At 47.9% G+C, this 19,944-nt stretch overlaps 1 protein-coding gene across 3 annotated transcripts in view; it reads right to left on the bottom strand.

Annotated features, from left to right (window-relative positions):
- Window positions 1-19,944, bottom strand: part of LOC110507646 (neurobeachin) — a 340,890-nt gene that overhangs the window by 9,060 nt on the left and 311,886 nt on the right. For all 3 annotated transcript variants that reach the window (XM_036965229.2, XM_036965231.2, XM_090224708.1), the window contains 6 exons: window positions 13,924-14,091; window positions 7,697-7,786; window positions 6,618-6,810; window positions 3,524-3,595; window positions 2,875-3,030; window positions 2,424-2,594 (listed from right to left, as the gene is read on the bottom strand). In XM_036965229.2, coding sequence (XP_036821124.2) covers window positions 2,424-2,594; window positions 2,875-3,030; window positions 3,524-3,595; window positions 6,618-6,810; window positions 7,697-7,786; window positions 13,924-14,091 — 850 coding nt within the window. The remainder of the gene's footprint in view (window positions 1-2,423; window positions 2,595-2,874; window positions 3,031-3,523; window positions 3,596-6,617; window positions 6,811-7,696; window positions 7,787-13,923; window positions 14,092-19,944) is intronic.

Here is a 19,944-nt window from a genome sequence, read left to right on the forward strand (position 1 = left end):
CCAGGTGAAGCTGGTTGAGAGAATACCAAGAGTGTGCAAAGCTGTCATCAAGGCAAATGGTGGCTACTTTGAAGAATCGAAAATGTAAAATATATTTTAATTTGTTTAACACCTTTTTGGTTACTACATGACTCCATATGTGTTATTTCATAGTTTTGATGTCTACACTATTATTTTACAATTTAGAAAAAAGTACAAATAAAGAAAAACCCTTGAATGACTAGTTGTGTCCAAACTTTTGACTGGTACTGTAGGTAGCTACTGAAGACCACTATGTGTTTCATCTATAGTGAAGAACTTATTAAATGTTCACTCTGAAAAAACTGATATTAAACATCCTGGTTTGATTGATATGGAATATGATTAGTTGAAGTTCTCTCCATAGAAGAAACCTTCCTTTGTTAGGGAAGGTGCACAGTACAGTAAGCATTGTGTGTGTGTGTGTGTGTGTGTGTGTGTGTGTGTACCATGGGAGTGTTTTCTCCTGCAGTATAGTGCTGCAGCACCCTCTATTAATTGGAACAAACCAAGCTGAAATTCTTAATTATCTTCAGTAAAGATAATGAGAAAAACACTCACCTCAACCACAGCCTCATGTGACACCAGTTCATGCACAGCACACACATACATTATATATACGAACACGCACACACACACACACACACACACACACACACACACACACACACACACACACACACACACACACACACACACACACACACACACACACACACACACACACACACACACACACACACACACACACACACACACACCAGACAAATGGTGGAGTGGCTGTTTTGAACACAGATAATTAGTGAGTATGAGGAACTAAGTGAGAAGAGCAGCAGAAATCAAATCACACTCTGGAGCTGAATAGCAAGACATCTGGAGTATTTACTGGAACGCAAGTGACACACACCGGTGTTATGTGCCTGGCCCGCCCTTCCCCAACCAAATAAAATATTGAAATAATTATCATTTATTTGACTGAGTTGCGCACCGACAGAAAGATGCATTAATCTCAGATAAAGCACCTGAGTGAGCAAAACAGCACCCCTCTGTCTCTGTATGTGTGGACCATGTATCTGACGCTGTCTGGACAAAAGGACTATGGTATGTTATACTTTTTCTGGCCAGACAGCATCAGATACATGGGCTACATATAGTAAGACAGAGTGGCGCTGTTTCGTCCGCTAGTTTCTGCAGCGAGGAATAAGCCCAATGCGTTTCTATGGGCACAATATGCAGACCTAAACTTGTTGAAAGGCATTATGTACAGATCTCTGGTTTCAGCCGCTTGAACATTAGAAAGGAAAGTTGGCAGGGTGCACAGTGCACTGTTCGGAGGCTGGCTACCCCTAACGTAAAAATTATATAATTACTCCTGTCTAAATAAAATCATTCAAAAGTCTTTACCAGAGAGCTTGACTTAGCCACAGAGCATCATTGGCTCCTTCTTTTTAAAATAGCCTATGCTTATTTGCGAAGCCAGAATTCGTGCAGCGTGCGCGGCTATAGGCCAGGCTGAACATTGAGGTGCGTCTGTCAGTGAATAGCATCTTAAATGTGTTTAGATAATGTGTCTTGAGTACAAGAAGAAGGGGCATGCACTAAACTCTACAGAATGTTCTCTGCTGTCTCTTGCCAAATCAGTCATTGTTTCATTGTGTGAATTGTTTGCCTTTTGATTGTTGATTTTGATCAATTCAACATTCCATACACATTGTTCAAAAGTTTGGGGTCACTCAGAAATGTCCTTGTTTTTGAAAGAAAAGCAAATTTTTTCGGCCATTAAAATAACATAAAATAGATCAGAAATACAGTGTAGACATTGTTAATGTTGTAAATGACTATTGTAGCTGGAAGCGGCTGTTTTATGGAATATCTACATAGTCGTACAAGAGGCCCATTATCAGCAACCATCACTCCTGTGTTCCAATGGCACATTGTGTTAGCTAATCCAAGTTTATCATTTTACAAGGCTAAATGAAAACACTTTTGCAATTATGTTAGCACAGCCGAAAACGATTAAACCATTAACAACATTTGAAGAAAAAAAACGGGCCCGCCTATAGAAAATGGCAGTCCAACTGATTCATTCTGGAATCAGCCCCACTCCCTGTCTCTGTCCATCATTCCATAACAAGAGTGGAAACTACAATTTTCACTGCTGATCAAAGAATGCTTCTATTAATATAATAATCTACCTTGATGAACTACAGCTCCACGATGAAGTGCTGTAATTCATTTGAGCTGATATGAAGAGCTTCCTCTCTCTACCCTTGAACAGAGTGCAACTACTGGCTTCAGCTCATGGACGGAACTGTTACACTGTGTGTGTGTCTGTGTGTGTGTTTGTGTATGTCTGTCTCTGTCGGTTTGTGTGTGTGTGCATGTGAGTGTGTGTTCAGACTTACTGTTGTTGGGGTTGTCTCCTATGATGTGGTGTCGTCCGCTCCAGTACCACAGTAGCAGAGTAGCGTCTCTGGACCCTGACACGATATAGCAGTCTCCCCCGATGTAGCTCTCTGACCTGGCCAGACACGTCACCACGTCCCAGTGGCCAAACACTATCTGGGTCAGCTTACCTGCAGGACAGAGAGAGCAATATAAAGTATTGTAGACGTACAGTAGTAATAAGGTAGTAGTATTATACGGTCTGTACTATTATCTGGGTCAGCTTACCCACACAGAGACAGTATTATGATTTAAACCTTTGTGTCTAGGCCTACTGTGTGGAAGTAGTACAGTGTAATATAGTAGTAGTATAGTACTACAGTAGTATAGTAGTAGTAGTATTATGGTGGTACTATAGTAGCGAGTAGTACCATGAATCATAAAATGGTAGTTAATGGTAGTTAGTATTACCTGTCTCGGTGGAGTAGACTCTGAAACTCTTGTCCCAGAAGCCACAGACCAGGATGTAGCGGTTGTCGGCGGTAACCACGAAGCAGTGTGTGTTGATCTGGATGCTCTGATCCACCAGGTCTGTGATCTGACGCTTGTTACTCCCAGAGTTGTTGGCTAAACACCCACACAGAGGGATAACTTAGTTAGTATTCAGTTCAATGGTCTGGTCTGGCCTCAGGGTTACACTCACCAATCAGAGGGATAACTTAGTCAGTATTCAGTACAATGGTCTGGTCTGGCCTCAGGGTTACACTCACCAATCAGAGGGATAACTTAGTTAGTATTCAGTTCAATGGTCTGGTCTGGCCTCAGGGTTACACTCACCAATCAGAGGGATAACTTAGTCAGTATTCAGTACAATGGTCTGGCCTGGCCTCAGGGTTACACTCACCAATCAGAGGGATAACTTAGTCAGTATTCAGTACAATGGTCTGGTCTGGCCTGGCCTGAGGGTTACACTCACCAATCAGAGGGATAACTTAGTCAGTATTCAGTACAATGGTCTGGCCTGGCCTGGCCTGAGGGTTACACTCACCAATCAGAGGGATAACTTAGTTAGTATTCAGTACAATGGTCTGGCCTGGCCTGGCCTGAGGGTTACACTCACCAATCAGAGGGTCCATCTCTATGGGCAGGTGGTGGGCCTGTTCCAGGGAGTAACCTGGCGCTCCTCTCAAACCTGGAAACACACACACACATTTCACATGTATGTCACACAAGCAGGAACACACACAAGTATGCACGCACACACATACACACACCCTGAACACCTGCTCCATGGTTAGAGGTAGGTTCATGAAGGTTTCCATGAAGCTTATTGATTTCAGTTCCTGACTGTCAGGCTGAGTAGAGCTATGATCCCCTGGAGGGCAGAAACACAGCAGCATGCTGGGAATATGAAGCCTTTATTATTCTGCTCATTATTGTTGGAACCCAGAACCCTTTTCTTCTCTCCAACAGAAGAACATTGGCATTGCAGCTGTGGTCCTTAACGACAGAATGTAAGGCTCCACTCTGGTCCTCAACTCGGTGTGTGTGTGTGTGTGTGTGTGTGTGTGTGTGTGCGCGCTCCGGTGACAGATGTGGAAGTGTGAAGAGAATCTGGTGCAGTTGCAGCCTAATTTCCCAGTAAGCTTTCAGGTGACCCTTGATTCTGAGGTGAGTTTGGTCCCTGAGAAGTGTGCATGTGTGTGTGTGTTTGTGTTTGTGCGTGTGAATGTGTGTGTGTGTGTGTGTGTGTGTGTGTGTGTGCACCTGCGTGCGTGTGTGTGTGTTTTTTTCTTTGGAGCTTTGGAGGATAATGTTGTTCACACATGCCTGAGGACCAACATGTGGAAGCACTCAGTCGCTCTTTACCTGACCAAGGGGTGTAGCAGGGTGGGTAGATATTGTCGTGGCTTGACTTTAACATTAACCTGACGACTGTTATTTATCTACTTACCTAAATATGTTTAATTGTTACCCTATTCAATGAATCGTGTAACAATTAACTCATTAGGATCTGGGGCACCATGAGAGTGGTTCTTTAAAGAGTTACCATCTCCCGAATTAAACTCTAAAGGTCTTTACCTATCACGTCTATAAACAGTCAACTTATTCATCATAACCTTGTATCATATCATTATTCTGCACAGTCGTAACCTCCTTGCATCTGCAAAAACCAGAGCCTTACTTATTCAGTATAACACAAGTTGATTTAATTAATTATTTACTAGCTAATTAAATGGTAACACAGGATAAACATACACACTTTATACACTAAAAACAGGTCCCTAGCGGGATGACAACAATATGGCTGCTTGTTATAAAAGACATGGAGGGATGGGGGGCAAAGATGGGCAGAGACACTTAACCTTGGTACATTTAGAAACTACTCTCACTTACAGTAATCATATACTTTGCACATGAACCGCCACCCTCTTTGAGCAAGAAATCATGAATGTATTTACATGAAATGCCAGATCTCTCTCGGTGGACACGGCCTTGGAAAGGGGGTTGGGCCTTTACGTGGCAAGCTTGTAAGGCTCTGATTGTTCCAAAATGGTTTTCCAACAAGTCTTCTACTGTTGTTATTCTCTGTAGTTTCCGGTATCTGGTGACTTGCCGTGTAGTCCCGAACAGAACTACAATTGATTTGTCTTCCATTCACTCCTGAAGATGCTTCTATGAAGATAGGCTAGCCAGCTGGGTCGATGGTTCCCAGTGGGGTGGTGAGAGTAACGTAATATGATGGTTTGAGCAAAGAAAGGTTAGTAGAATGGTCCCACTTAAATTTGCTTTCGAAGATAATTTACTTAGGACAGCTAATCAGCCGTACCAGTGATTGTCCGAGAGGTGAGTTTATCATCTCTATCTCGTGTTGATATTCAAAGTTCAGACCACTTTAAATGTGCAGCTGCATCTCAACGTTTTTCTGGTCTGACATGTTAATCCTTAACCCAGTTTGTTCGAAAGGACGGTTCCATCAGGCTGACACGCTTTCTGACCTCACTCAGGGGCGTGACTTGTCACTGTGCAAAGTTTATGTAACACAATTATCTCTTATGGCTCCTAAAATGGTTTGTCCAGACCCAGGCTGTTACAGACCCAGGCTGCTACAGACCCAGGCTGCTACAGACCCAGGCTGCTACAGACCCAGCCTGTTACAGACCCAGGCTGCTACAGACCCAGCCTGTTACAGACCCAAGCTTCTACAGACCCAGGCTGTTCCAGACCCAGGCTGTTCCAGACCCATGCTGTTACAGACCCAGGCTGTTACAGACCCAGGCTGTTACAGACCCAGGCTGCTACAGACCCAGGCTGTTACAGACCCAGGCTGCTACAGACCCAGGCTGTTACAGACCCAGGCTGCTACAGACCCAGGCTGCTACAGACCCAGGCTGTTACAGACCCAGGCTGCTACAGACCCAGGCTGCTACAGACCCAGGCTGCTACAGACCCAGGCTGTGTAGGTTAGCCCTGGTTTGTATGGAGGGGTTTTACTGGGCCACTGCTGTGGTAGGTAGCACATGTGGTGGAACACGCAATTAGTTTTACAAGAGCATGTGTGTTCTGGCCTATGAGAGTGTGTGTGTGAGTGTGTGTGTGTGTGTGTGTGTGTGTGTGTGTGTGTGTGTGTGTGTGTGTGTGTGTGTGTGTGTGTGTGTGTGTGTGTTTGGGGTCACTTAGAAATGTCCTTGTTTTTGAAAGAAAAGCAAACATTTTTGTCCATTAAAATAACATCAAATAGATCAGAAATACAGTGTAGACATTGTTAATGTTGTAAATGACTATTGTAGCTGGAAACGGTACAGAGGCCCAATATCAGCAACCATCACTCCTGTGTTCCAATGGCACGATGTATTAGCTAATCCAAGTTGATCATTTTAAAAGGCTCATTGATCATTAGAAAACCCTTTTGCAATTATGTTAGCACAGCTGAAAACAGTTGTTCTAATTAAAGAAGCAATAAAACGGGCCTTCTTTAGACTAGTTGAGTATCTGGGGCATCAGCACTTGTGGGTTCGATTACAGGTCATTTACAACATTAACAATGTCTACACTGCATTTCTGATCTATTTGATGTTATTTTAATGGACAAAAAAATGGGCTTCTCTTTCAAAAACAAGGACATTTCTAAGTGACCCCCAAACCTTTGAACGGTAGGGTATGTGTGTTCTGGTCTGTGCTTTCTGGCCTCTGTGTGTGTGTAGTATCCTCACCGACAGTGTTGTGCCAGCGGTTGACAGCGAACAGTCTGCTGCAGGTGACGGTGACAGCGGCAGGGACAGAGAGGTGTGGCAGGGTGTTGGCTGCTACGTGTGTCACCGGGGAGTTGGAGGGGAACTTCAACACCATGATCACATCCTGCTGCATCTGGTCCTTGAACATCAGAGGACTCTGGGGAAGGAAACACTATTGAGTAGAAGAGAGGGAGTGTGGAGGATGGAGGATGGAGGGATGGAGGAGGAGGAGGAGAGAGAAGGGGACAGAATGAAGAGAGGTAATTAGTGTGGAGGTTAAACAGGTTTCAGACACAGAAAAGCAGGAGAGGAGGGGGAGGAGGAAGAGGAAGAGAAGGGGGAAGAGGTTGCCCCCGACAGTCTGATGGTCAGTCAGACAGACAGACATACATACAGACATATAGGCAGACACACATACACAAATACAGAGACAGACAGGGGTTAGAAACATGAGATGGAATTGTTGTTTATAGTACATGAAACATCAGAGACAAGGGTTGTCCATCCATTTGCATGTATCTTCACTTGCAAGCAAAGTCGGGACAACCTTTTCCTAATGCTAAATAATGTAGGTCATTTTTGCACAATTAATTTGCACTACAAAAATGTGGCGCTCAGTTTAGTTGACTGTATGGGGATAGCAAAAAGGACTAAACCAACAACACGTCAGACGGCTGTGGTAGAACTGGGTCAGTAGGGGGCACTCTTCCCTCTGCTCTACACAATAGACACATCAACTCCTCATTCAATGGAGCCATTGGAAATATGTTGGAAGCAATGGGGACTGGGGAATTGAAATGGGGAGTGGGTACCAGGAGTGGAGGACATGGTAGAGAAGAGAGCATAGAGAAACCTATTGGCAAAATATTCTCTCTCCCACCATGGAGAGATGGGACTGCCACACAAACCACAAAGACATTCAAACACATACACACACACACACACGAAAGCACAAACGCGCACACACACATACACAGACACACTTGCATGGATACACACGCACACAGATAGACAGAGACGCAGTGGAGAGAATTTTTCCAGCATGCCGTGTGTCTCACCAGGTGCATGGCCGAGCTGCGAGGAGGATGTGGCTCGATGAGCAACTGAGACGGAGTCTGTCCAACAATCAGAATCTGCTTCTCCATTGCCTGAGGAGAGAGGAGAGACGGAAAGGGAGGGAAATAGGCATAGGAGAGAGGGAGAATAGAGAGAGCAAGGGGGAGAGAGAGAGAGAGAGAGAGCGAACGAGCAGGAAGGCGAGGGAGGGAGAGAGGGGGGGGCGAGAGAGGGAGAGCGAACAGGAAGGCGGGGAGAGAGAGAGGGAGAGAGAGGGAGGGAGGATAGAGAGAGCAAGGGGGAGAGAGAGAGAGAGAGAGAGAGAGAGAGAGAGAGAGAGAGAGACAGACAGGGCGAGATAGCAGGAAGGCGGGGAAGAGAGAGAGGGAGAGAGGGAGAGAGGGAAGGAGGGAGAGGGTAGAGAGAGAAACAGAGAAAGGGGGAGGAGAGGGGAGGAGAGAAATAATAGAGAGAGGGGGAGACAGAGAGGAGAAAGAGTGGAAGAGGAGAGAAAAAGAGAGAGGCCTGCTGTCACTATCAATATTCATCAAAGTGATGGGTCAATGCGTTACTTGACAATGCAAGCAAATCCCAACTCAGCCATGCCTCCGAGAAGGGTGGTCGTAGAGGGAGGAGAGGGGTGCACTCTCAATCCGCCTGGGTGCTCCCCCTCCCCCTTCCCCCCCCTTTCCTCCCCCCTCAGCCTGCAGAGTCATCCAAGTGTTAGTATGGAAGAGACAACCCTTTCCCTATTAACATGCTTCAGTTAACCATTCCCATCCCCATCCCGGGACCCTCCACACTAACGCTAACCTGGATTGACATGATGCTAGGACTGCAGCAGTCCCCACATCCATGTTATTGTGCCTGGAACAAAGGCAGAGAGCAAACACACACACACATGCAGGCACACACAAATCACACACAGTACTAGACAGTACACACCACTCAGTATCTACAGCTTCCATTGGCAACCCCATGCCACAGTGGAAGCAGTGTGTTCTGGGTAGAAGGTGATTCTTAGCCAGGACCGTCTACCCATAATCCCTGGGTCACTTCCCATCATGCATAGCACCAGATAGGTGAGGACCCCTGGTCAGTTGAACATCGTGGAATGCCAGTGAATGTTTCCCGTGAGTCGTTGGGCGGCGAACACATTTGGCAACCATTATCAGTCAGTGGCTCTTTACTATGCAGTCAGTCAAGTAATAACCTAGTCCCATTATAGCTATTTTAGGTGAGGGCTGGGGTGAGGGTCACCAGTCTGTTCACATAATGAAATCTGAGCCAGAGATCTGAAAGAACCAGAGGGCCATGTGGAAAACATCAGCCTTTCTTCTGACCATTCATTCTATTCCAGAAATATGTACGGAAGAATTCCTTCTTTTGGTTCTCCAGGAGAACCTTGGCTGTGTACAAGGTGCTCTATTTCTACAGGCAAAGAAAGAATGCGAGCAGAAAGCGCAGAGAGAACGGGAGAGAAAAAGAGCAGGGAGAGAGAGAGTGAGAGCAAGAAAGAGAGCAGAGTGATTGAAGGTGATCTGAAGAGCATGTTTTCTCCCGACCATCACAACAGCATGCTAATAGCTCTAATACTCTTGGCGGTCAGTGTGTCACCAAGTCACGTGCATCTCAAACAGCCATCCTGAAGACTTAACAGGCAGTTCATTAATTTACGACCCGCCTGCTTTAAGGCCCTGGCTGTCTTTTGGCTGATAAGTGACACGTATTGTGTAACTATCTGCTGATATAGCTCCCAGCAACAACAGGTATATCAGCAGCGACAGACAGACAGACAGACAGACAGACAGACAGACAGACAGACAGACAGACAGACAGACAGACAGACAGACAGACAGACAGACAGACATGCAGATACAGACAGACAGACAGACAGACAGACAGACAGACAGACAGACAGACAGACAGACAGACAGACATGCAGATACAGACAGACAGACATGCAGATACAGACAGACAGACAGACAGACAGACAGACAGACAGACAGACAGGCAGACAGACAGACAGACAGACAGACAGACAGACAGACAGACAGACAGACAGACAGACAGACAGGCAGGCAGACAGATAGGCAGGCAGGCAGATAGGCAGGCAGGCAGACAGGCAGACAGGCAGACAGGCAGACAGACAGACAGACAGACAGACAGACAGACAGACAGACAGACATGCAGATACAGACAGACAGACAGACAGACAGACAGACAGACAGACAGACAGACAGACAGACAGACAGACAGACAGGCAGGCAGACAGGCAGGCAGATAGGCAGACAGGCAGGCAGACAGGCAGACAGACATACAGACAGACAGACAGACAGACAGACAGACAGACAGACAGACAGACAGACAGACAGACAGACAGACAGACAGACAGACAGACAGGCAGGCAGGCAGGCAGACAGACAGGCAGGCAGGCAGACAGATACAGACAGACAGACAGGCAGGCAGAAAGACAGACATACAGACAGACAGACAGACAGACAGACAGACAGACAGACAGACAGACAGACAGACAGACAGACAGACAGACAGACGGACAGACGGACAGACGGACAGACAGACAGACAGGTATAGTACGTGGTATGGTACTGACTCATCGTACCTGGGAAGTGGGAACTAACTAACACCTGTTCATCAACACCATAACACCCACATAGAATGAATTCTCCACACACCAAATCAACACGGTTGGGTCATACTAATAGATTGTGTTTTTCTGTGTAGTTGAGATCAGACTTTTGCTCTGGAAGTGTGATGACTGTATGTAGTTCTTAATTATCACATAATTAAATTCTAAAGGATCTATAAGAAACATTTAAGAACAAACACTAACCAAGGCACTACACGCACCCACACAAAGCCAAAATATATTATTTTGAATTCCATCCTTTCATACACTATTAAAACCTTGTTGTGAGGTTATGACGTTAACACGTTATGAAGTTAACATTCCCCATTGTCATTGGAACAATGTAAGTGACTTTGAGATGAGCCCGTGTGGACTGGCTGTAGGTAACCCTTTCACCACAGACAGAAGTTAGCCTGAAGGGTCTCTGGGAATGAGCGTCTCTGAGTTGACATGTGAACTACCGTATGTAGAAGTACACCGGCTTGTCTCTAACAATGTTGTCACAACCACAGCTACCATCACCAGGAATCTGTGTCTTTTAAGTTATGTATAGCTTATCAAGGGATCTTCTTATAGTTGAGGTCAACTATTTAAACACTAGCATGCCAGAGCTGCTACTATGGCTAGGTGACTGCAGTAAGCATTAATGAAAGCAGCTTCAAAGCTTCTGTCATTAGGAGAACACCTTCATTGGGCTAGCACACATCCCCCCCATGTTGTTTGTCCCTTCAATAGGCAGTAATGGGCCTTCTAACTGGAGGCTGTGTGACTGGCTGTCTGCAGGAGAACAGCCTCACTGATGAATAATTTGTCTGTTTGTGTCTGAGTGACACAGCAGGGTCTGTATCAGGGGGCTGCTGTCATGTTTTCCATATGAGAAGGCTGTCAGGATCGACATCAAGGCTGCAGTAGGACTCCTGTTCCAGCAGCGCGCCCAGTAGACCTGTCACTGTGCCCTCAGCCAACCACGGCCCGGACACCTGTCTTAGCCAACCACGTCCAGGGCGGCCCGGACAGCCCGAACGCATGTAACAGCAGCAGCCATCAGCTAGTCTAATCTGACACCTAGTCAGATGAATGATTATCTTTCAATCTGACTTTCTAATTCCTTGACATTTTAATGCCATAATTGCAGCGGTTAATGTCAGCGCTGCGGTTGCACCTGCCAGACAGGTATGAACCAGAATCTGCCTGAAGCTAATCAACACATCCTAAAATGTTCTGGAGCCAATCAACACATCCCAGAATGTTTTGGAGCCTATCAGCACATCCACTCAGAATGGCTGACTGACTGACTGGCTGACTAACTGACAGGCTGGCTGGGTCAGCTAAAAGAAAACCATGTTGGGATCCTTTGACCGGGAGCAGCTCCACACATGGCTGTCACCTTATTTCCACCAATACACAGGATCCCACTACTTCCACCATTATCAGGCAAATCGATACTTGTTGTGCGTGCCAAAAAGCAGCCTTTTCCCATAGGGCTCTGGTCAAAAGTACTGCACTGTGTAGGGAATAGAGTGCCATTTGGGATGCAGATGTGATGTTTATCTCTAACTGTAGTGCTTATCTGAAGCATTGAACTCTTTCTTCCTTCCGCTACATATCATCTCTCACAGACTCACTTGTTATTTTGCTGACTTGACCTTAGGTTCCTGTTTCTGAGTTAATGACAGACAGTAATGAATTCACCTGCTATGGAGTAAAAATAAGAGGATCTGACGAAGGCATCGAGGTATTCAGGCGTACCTTCATTAGTATTTATCATCTCTGTTGCATTTAGCTGAGCTATGTCCTCCCTCCAACACACAGACACACAGACCCATGTTAGAAAGGACACAGCATCAACTGGCCACCACCATTAGGCAGTATGAAGCTACACGGTCAGCTCCCATCCCAACACTATCGCCTCGCAGGGTGGCAGACAGACAGACAGCTTCCAAAACCTCACAGCCGGATGACTCCAATAATTGCCATTGTCTGAGAAAGCCTGAGAGGAAATAATGAAAACCAAAGCCGTTGTCCATATTGCTTGGTAATTAGGCAGCTGAGTGATTTGCATAGTGGTCACTTGATAGATAAAGGCGGCCCGGGAAGTGACGGGATATAAATGAGTTGTTTTGCAGACGGCAGATGGTGGATATCACAGGGAGAGGAGATCACACTGAAAACACCACACTGCTGCTGCATGCCAGCTGCTACTGCCGTAGTCTCAGCTCCCCTCCTCCTCCTCCTCTCGACCGCTCTACCTCCCTCTCTCTCTACCTCAACCTCCCCTTCCCTCTCCTTATCTCTCTCTACCTCCCTCTCTCTCTACCTCAACCTCCCCTTCCCTCTCCTTATCTCTCTCTACCTCCCTCTATCTCTACCTCAACCTCCCCTTCCCTCTCCTTATCTCTCTCTACCTCCCTCTCTCTCTACCTCAACCTCCCCTTCCCTCTCCTTATCTCTCTCTACCTCCCTCTCTCTCTACCTCAACCTCCCCTTCCCTCTCCTTATCTCTCTCTCTACCTCAACCTCCCCTTCCCTCTCCTTATCTCTCTCTACCTCCCTCTCTCTCTACCTCAACCTCCCCTTCCCTCTCCTTATCTCTCTCTACCTCCCTCTCTCTCTACCTCAACCTCCCCTTCCCTCTCCTTATCTCTCTCTACCTCCCTCTCTCTCGACCTCAACCTCCCCTTCCCTCTCCTTATCTCTCTCTACCTCCCTCTCTCTCTACCTCAACCTCCCCTTCCCTCGCCTTATCTCTCTCTACCTCCCTCTATCTCTATCTTCTTCTCTCCCTTCCTCTACCTCTTCCACTCTCTCTCTCTAAATCACTCACTCTCTACCCCCTCCCCCCTCTCTATCTCTCCTCTCTCTTGCTCTCTCTTCTCTCCCTCTCGCTCTACCTCCCTCTCTCTCTCTACCTCCCTCTCTCTCTACCTCCCTCTCGCACTACTTCTCTCTCTCTCTTCCTCACCCTCTCCCTCTGAGACCTCCTCCCCTCTCTCTCTCTGCAATTAAGCTATTCACAGCTTCCTCCTGCTCAGAGAACAGCTCAGATCTAGTCAATTAATTAAATGTAAATGAGAGGATTCACTCCCATGTCTATTCACAAGATGACCCCTTGATAATTTATATCAAACAACACTTCAGACTAACATTCATTGACCTGGGTGTGAATGTGAGTGAGTGAGTGAGTGAGTGAGTGAGTGTGCGGGTCTGCAGTAGTATAGGGGCAAAATAGAATAATGTCAATAGTAAATGGAGTGAATGAGAGATAGAAAATCAAAATACCCTTAACTTTGTACTGTATTGATCATGTATTTGCAACAACTATACTGTAAACCCATATCTGTGTGTACTCTGTATGTGTTTTATGCAGTTGTTGTCATCTATATCATGTTGTCTATAAATGTTTATGGTTTGATATCTTTAATGCGAGACAAATTCCAGTGAAATACCAAATAAATGAACTGAGCTGAACCTGGATAGACAGAAGCTGCAGTATCTATCTATGCTGGAGCTGGGTAGATGGGATGGTTGGGGTGAGGGGGTGTTTGGTGTCCATGGTGACAGTGTCGTGTTATGGTGTACCTCTCTGAGGGCGGGGTCAGTGATGCTGTCCAGGCTGACGGAACCCTCGTAGGTCAGCTGGTGAAAGACATTGAGGGCGCGCACCGCCTCAGGCCCACGCTGCTTGTAGCCAAAAATAAGGTCAACCCACTGATGCAGTTGACACGACACAAACTCACTTTCCAGGGCCTGTCAGAACACACAGACACAGGCAGCGGGGTTAGAGGGGAAAGGCACCCGGTAGCATGAAAACACACACAGTAAACACACAGTACACATAACACACACAACACAACACATGCAGGGTGAGTAGAGGATAAAGGCAGCCAGCAGCATAAAAACACACACAGTAAACACACAGCAATACACACATCGGAAACAATAACACACACCACGCAACCCAACACAAGTTACACTACACACACAGTCAATGTTACTGTACATACAACTGACAACATCACTGCCCTGCTCAACACATAAACCCCACTGCACTAGTTGTTGTAAAAGAGGAAAACTACTATTGAACCTAAAGCATTCAGTGATAATATGTAATCCTGAGTTTTGATAGCAGTTATTCTCTCTCCAGACTGTGATAAAAACTCCATCCCAAATGGCACCCTATTCCCTATATAGTGCACTACTTTTAACCACGCTCTTATCAAAAGTAGTGCACTAGCTATATAGAGAATAGGGTGCTATTTGGGACTAAAACTAATAAACAGGATGAGCCTCAGGGAGCCTGTTTAATGTCTCCAGTCTGATATCAGCCAAGTATCATGTTTCTTCTCTGTCTATTAAAAACAATGACTAGCCATCTTTCCCATGGAGCTGTTCAATACCAATGGAGATCCACTTTACTGTAAGCCGTGTGTGTGTGCGTGTGTGTGTGTGTGTGTGTGTGTGTGTGTGTGTGTGTCTGCGTGCGTGTGTGTACTGGTGTGTACGGAGAGGAACATGCATTTCTGATGGGAGTCTTAAGTGTGTTTTAGATTAGATATCAAAGTAAAGATAACTACAGTATTCCTGTGATCTTACACTGGCCCCTATGGTAGACAAAGTTACTGTTGTGTTACATCACTATGGTAGACAGTGTTACTGTTGTGTTACATCACTATGGTAGACAGCATTACTGTTGTGTTATATCACTATGGTAGACAGTGTTACTGTTGTGTTACATCACTATGGTAGACAGCATTACTGTTGTGTTACATCACTATGGTAGACAGCATTACTGTTGTGTTATATCACTATGGTAGACAAAGTTACTGTTGTGTTACATCACTATGGTAGACAAAGTTACTGTTGTGTTACATCACTATGGTAGACAAAGTTACTGTTGTGTTACATCACTATGGTAGACAAAGTTACTGTTGTGTTACATCACTATGGTAGACAAAGTTACTGTTGTGTTACATCACTAGGGTAGACAAAGTTACTGTTGTGTTACATCACTATGGTAGACAGTGTTACTGTTGTGTTACATCACTATGGTAGACAAAGTTACTGTTGTGTTACATCACTATGGTAGACAAAGTTACTGTTGTGTTACATCACTATGGTAGACAGTGTAACTGTTGTGTTACATCACTATGGTAGACAGTGTAACTGTTGTGTTACATCACTATGGTAGACAGTGTAACTGTTGTGTTACATCACTGTGGTAGACAGTGTAACTGTTGTGTTATATCACTATGGTAGACAGTGTAACTGTTGTGTTATATCACTATGGTAGACAGTGTTACAGTTATGTTACATCACTATGGTAGACAGCATTACTGTTGTGTTATATCACTATGGTAGACAATGTTACAGTTATGTTACATCACTATGGTAGACAGCATTACTGTTGTGTTATATCACTATGGTAGACAGTGTAACTGTTGTGTTATATCACTATGGTAGAAAGTGTAACTGTTGTGTTATATCACTATGGTAGACAGCATTACTGTTGTGTTATATTAATATGGTAGACAGTGTTACAGTTATGTTACATCACTATGGTAGACAGCATTACTGTTGTGTTATATCACTATGGTAGACAAAGTTACTGTTGTGTTACATCACTAGGGTAGACAAAGTTACTGTTGTGTTACATCACTATGGTAGACAAAGTTACTGTTGTGTTACATCACTATGGTAGACAGTGTTACTGTTGTGTTACATCACTATGGTAGACAGTGTAACTGTTGTGTTACATCACTGTGGTAGACAGCATTACTGTTGTGTTATATCACTATGGTAGACAAAATTACTGTTGTGTTACATCACTATGGTAGACAAAGTTACTGTTGTGTTACATCACTATGGTAGACCGTGTTACTGTTGTGTTACATCACTATGGTAGACAGTGTAACTGTTGTGTTATATCACTGTGGTAGACAGTGTTAATGTTGTGTTACATCCCTATGGTAGACAGTGTTACTGTTGTGTTACATCACTATGGTAGACAGTGTTACTGTTGTGTTACATCACTATGGTAGACCGTGTTACTGTTGTGTTACATCACTATGGTAGACAGTGTAACTGTTGTGTTACATCACTGTGGTAGACAGTGTTACTGTTGTGTTACATCCCTATGGTAGACAGTGTTACTGTTGTGTTACATCACTATGGTAAACAGTGTTATAGTTATGTTACATCACTATGGTAGACAGCATTACTGTTGTGTTACATATCTATGGTAGACAGTGTTACAGTTATGTTACATCACTATGGTAGACAGCATTACTGTTGTGTTATATTACTATGGTAGACAGTGTAACTGTTGTGTTATATCACTAGGGTAGACAGTGTTACTGTTGTGCTATATTACTATGGTAGACTTATAGTGCTTATAGTATTATTGTTCTTATTGTCGACCCAGTGGTCACACACTACAACTCTAGCTGCAGATACGCATAAAGACATGCTGCAGGACTTTACACTCTCCCTCCCACGGGACAATAACAGCCTCTATCAACAGAGTGGAGCTAGCTAGAGCGCACAGACAGAGCTGAACACAGAGGGAGCTGAACTAGCCATGGGGCATGTCACCACGATTGAATCTGGCACATGCAAAGATGGGAACTGGAGGGAGGAGGGGTGGAGGGAGGGTAGGAGAGGGAAGGAGAGAGAGAGAGGGAAGGAGAGAGAAAGAGAGAGAGACTAAAAGGTAACGTAAGAGGGAAGCAAAAAATGAAGAATGTCATAATGAGATCTGAGAGCAGGATGAGTGAGGACAGTGACGGAGAGTGAAGATGATGATTCTCTAGGTATCTATCCAAGGATTCTGCATGTATGCTAATATCTATATTACAAGATAAGAGGATAAAAACACTGTGCAACAACCCCCCCCCCCTCCCACTTGCCGAGGCCTGGCCCTCCACCTCCCTCCTCCTCTCTGTGCCACCCCTCCACCTCCCTCCTCCTCTCTGTGCCATCCCTCCACCTCCCCCTCCTCTCCGTGCCACCCCTCCACCTCACTCCTCCTCTCTGTGCCACCCCTCCACCTCCCTCCTCCTCTCTGTGCCACCCCTCCACCTCACTCCACCTCTCTGTGCCACCCCTCCACCTCCCTCTTCATCTCTGTGCCACCCCTCCACCTCCCTCCTCTTTTCTGTGCCACCCCTCCACCTCCCTCCTCCTCTCTGTGCCCCCCTCCACCTCCCTCCTCCTCTCTGTGCCACCCCTCCACCTCCCTCCACCTCTGTGCCACCCCTCCACCTCCCTCCTCCTCTCTGTGCCACCCCTCCACCTCCCTCCTCCTCTCTGTGCCACCACTCCACCTTCCCCTCCTCTCTGCCACCCCTCCACCTCTCTGTGCCACCACTCTACCTCCCCCTCCTCTCTGTGCCACCCCTCCACCTCCCTCTACCTCTCTGTGCCACCACTCTACCTCCCCCTCCTCTCTGTGCCACCCCTCCACCTCCCTCCACCTCTCTGTACCACCACTCCCCTTCCACTCTGTGCCACCCCTCCACCTCTCTGTGCCACCTCTCCACCTCTCTGTGCCACCTCTCCACCTCTCTGTGCCACCCCTCCACCTCCCCACCTCTGTGCCACCACTCCACCTCCCCACCTCTGTGCCACCACTCCACCTCCCCACCTCTGTGCCACCACTCCACCTCCCCACCTCTGTGCCACCACTCCACCTCCCCCTCCTCTCTGTGCCACCCCTCCACCTCCCTCCTCCTCTCTGTGCCACCCCTCCACCTCCCTCCTCCTCTCTGTGCCACCCCTCCACCTCACTCCTCTCTGTGCCACCCCTCCACCTCCCTCCACTCTCTGTGCCACCCCTCCACCTCCCTCCTCTTCTCTGTGCCACCCCTCCAACTCCCTCCTCCTCTTTGTGCCACCCCTCCACCTCCCTCCTCCTCTCTGTGCCACCCCTCCACCTCCCTCCACCTCTCTGTGCCACCCCTCCACCTCCCTCCTCCTCTCTGTGCCACCCCTCCACCTCCCTCCTCCTCTCTGTGCCACCACTCCACCTTCCCCTCCTCTCTGCCACCCCTCCATCTCTCTGTGCCACCACTCTACCTACCCATCTTCGCTGTGCCACCCCTCCACCTCCCTCCACCTCTCTATGCCACCACTCTACCTACCCCTCCTCTCTGTGCCACCCCTCCACCTCTCTGTGCCACCACTCTACCTCCCCCTCCTCTCTGTGCCACCCCTCCACCTCCCTCCACCTCTCTGTGCCACCACTCTACCTCCCCCTCCTCTCTGTGCCACCCCTCCATCTCCCTCCACCTCTCTGTACCACCACTCCTCCTCCCCATCCACTCTGTGCCACCCCTCCACCTCCCTCCACCTCTCTGTACCACCACTCCTCCTCCCCCTCCACCTCTCTGTGCCACCACTCCACCTCTCTGTGCCACCACTCCAACTCCCCCTCTTCTCTGTGCCACCACTCCACCTCCCCCTCCTCTCTGTGCCACCCCTCCACCTCTGTGCCACCCCTCTACCTCCCCCTCCTCTCTGTGCCACCCCTCCACCTCCCTCCACCTCTCTGTACCACCACTCCTCCTCCCCCTCCTCTCTGTGCCACCCCTCCACCTCTCTGTGCCACCCCTCCACCTCTCTGTGCCACCCCTCCACCTCCCTCCACCTCTGTGCCACCTCTCCACCTCCCTCCTCCTCTCTGTGCCACCCCTCCACCTCCCTCCTCCTCTCTGTGCCACCCCTCCACCTCCCTCCACCTCTCTGTGCCACCACTCCACCTCTCTGTGCCACCACTCCAACTCCCCCTCTTCTCTGTGCCACCACTCCACCTCCCCCTCCTCTCTGTGCCACCCCTCCACCTCTGTGCCACCCCTCTACCTCCCCCTCCTCTCTGTGCCACCCCTCCACCTCCCTCCACCTCTCTGTACCACCACTCCTCCTCCCCCTCCTCTCTGTGCCACCCCTCCACCTCTCTGTGCCACCCCTCCACCTCTCTGTGCCACCCCTCCACCTCCCTCCACCTCTGTACCACCTCTCCACCTCCCTCCTCCTCTCTGTGCCACCCCTCCACCTCCCTCCTCCTCTCTGTGCCACCCCTCCACCTCCCTCCACCTCTCTGTGCCACCCCTCCACCTCCCTCCTACTCTCTGTGCCACCAGTCCACCTCCCCCTCCTCTCTGTGCCACCCCTCCACCTCCCTCCACCTCTCTGTGCCACCCCTCCACCTCTCTGTGCCACCCCTCCACCTCCCTCCACCTCTGTGCCACCTCTCCACCTCCCTCCACCTCTGTGCCACCTCTCCACCTCCCTCCTCCTCTCTGTGCCACCCCTCCACCTCCCTCCACCTCTCTGTGCCACACCTCCACCTCCCTCCTACTCTCTGTGCCACCAGTCCACCTCCCCTTCCTCTCTGTGCCACCCCTCCACCTCCCTCCACCTCTCTGTGCCAGCACTCCACCTCCCTCCACCTCTGTGCCACCCCTCCACCTCCCTCTTCCTCTCTGTGCCACCCCTCCACCTCCCTCCACCTCTCTGTGCCACCACTCCACCTCCCCCTCCTCTCTGTGCCACCCCTCCACCTCTCTGTGCCACCACTCTACCTCCCCCTCCTCTCTGTGCCAC

Source organism: Oncorhynchus mykiss, chromosome 27 (assembly GCF_057628025.1).
Source record: "Oncorhynchus mykiss isolate SJ-2025 chromosome 27, ASM5762802v1, whole genome shotgun sequence".
Taxonomy (NCBI): domain Eukaryota; kingdom Metazoa; phylum Chordata; class Actinopteri; order Salmoniformes; family Salmonidae; genus Oncorhynchus; species Oncorhynchus mykiss.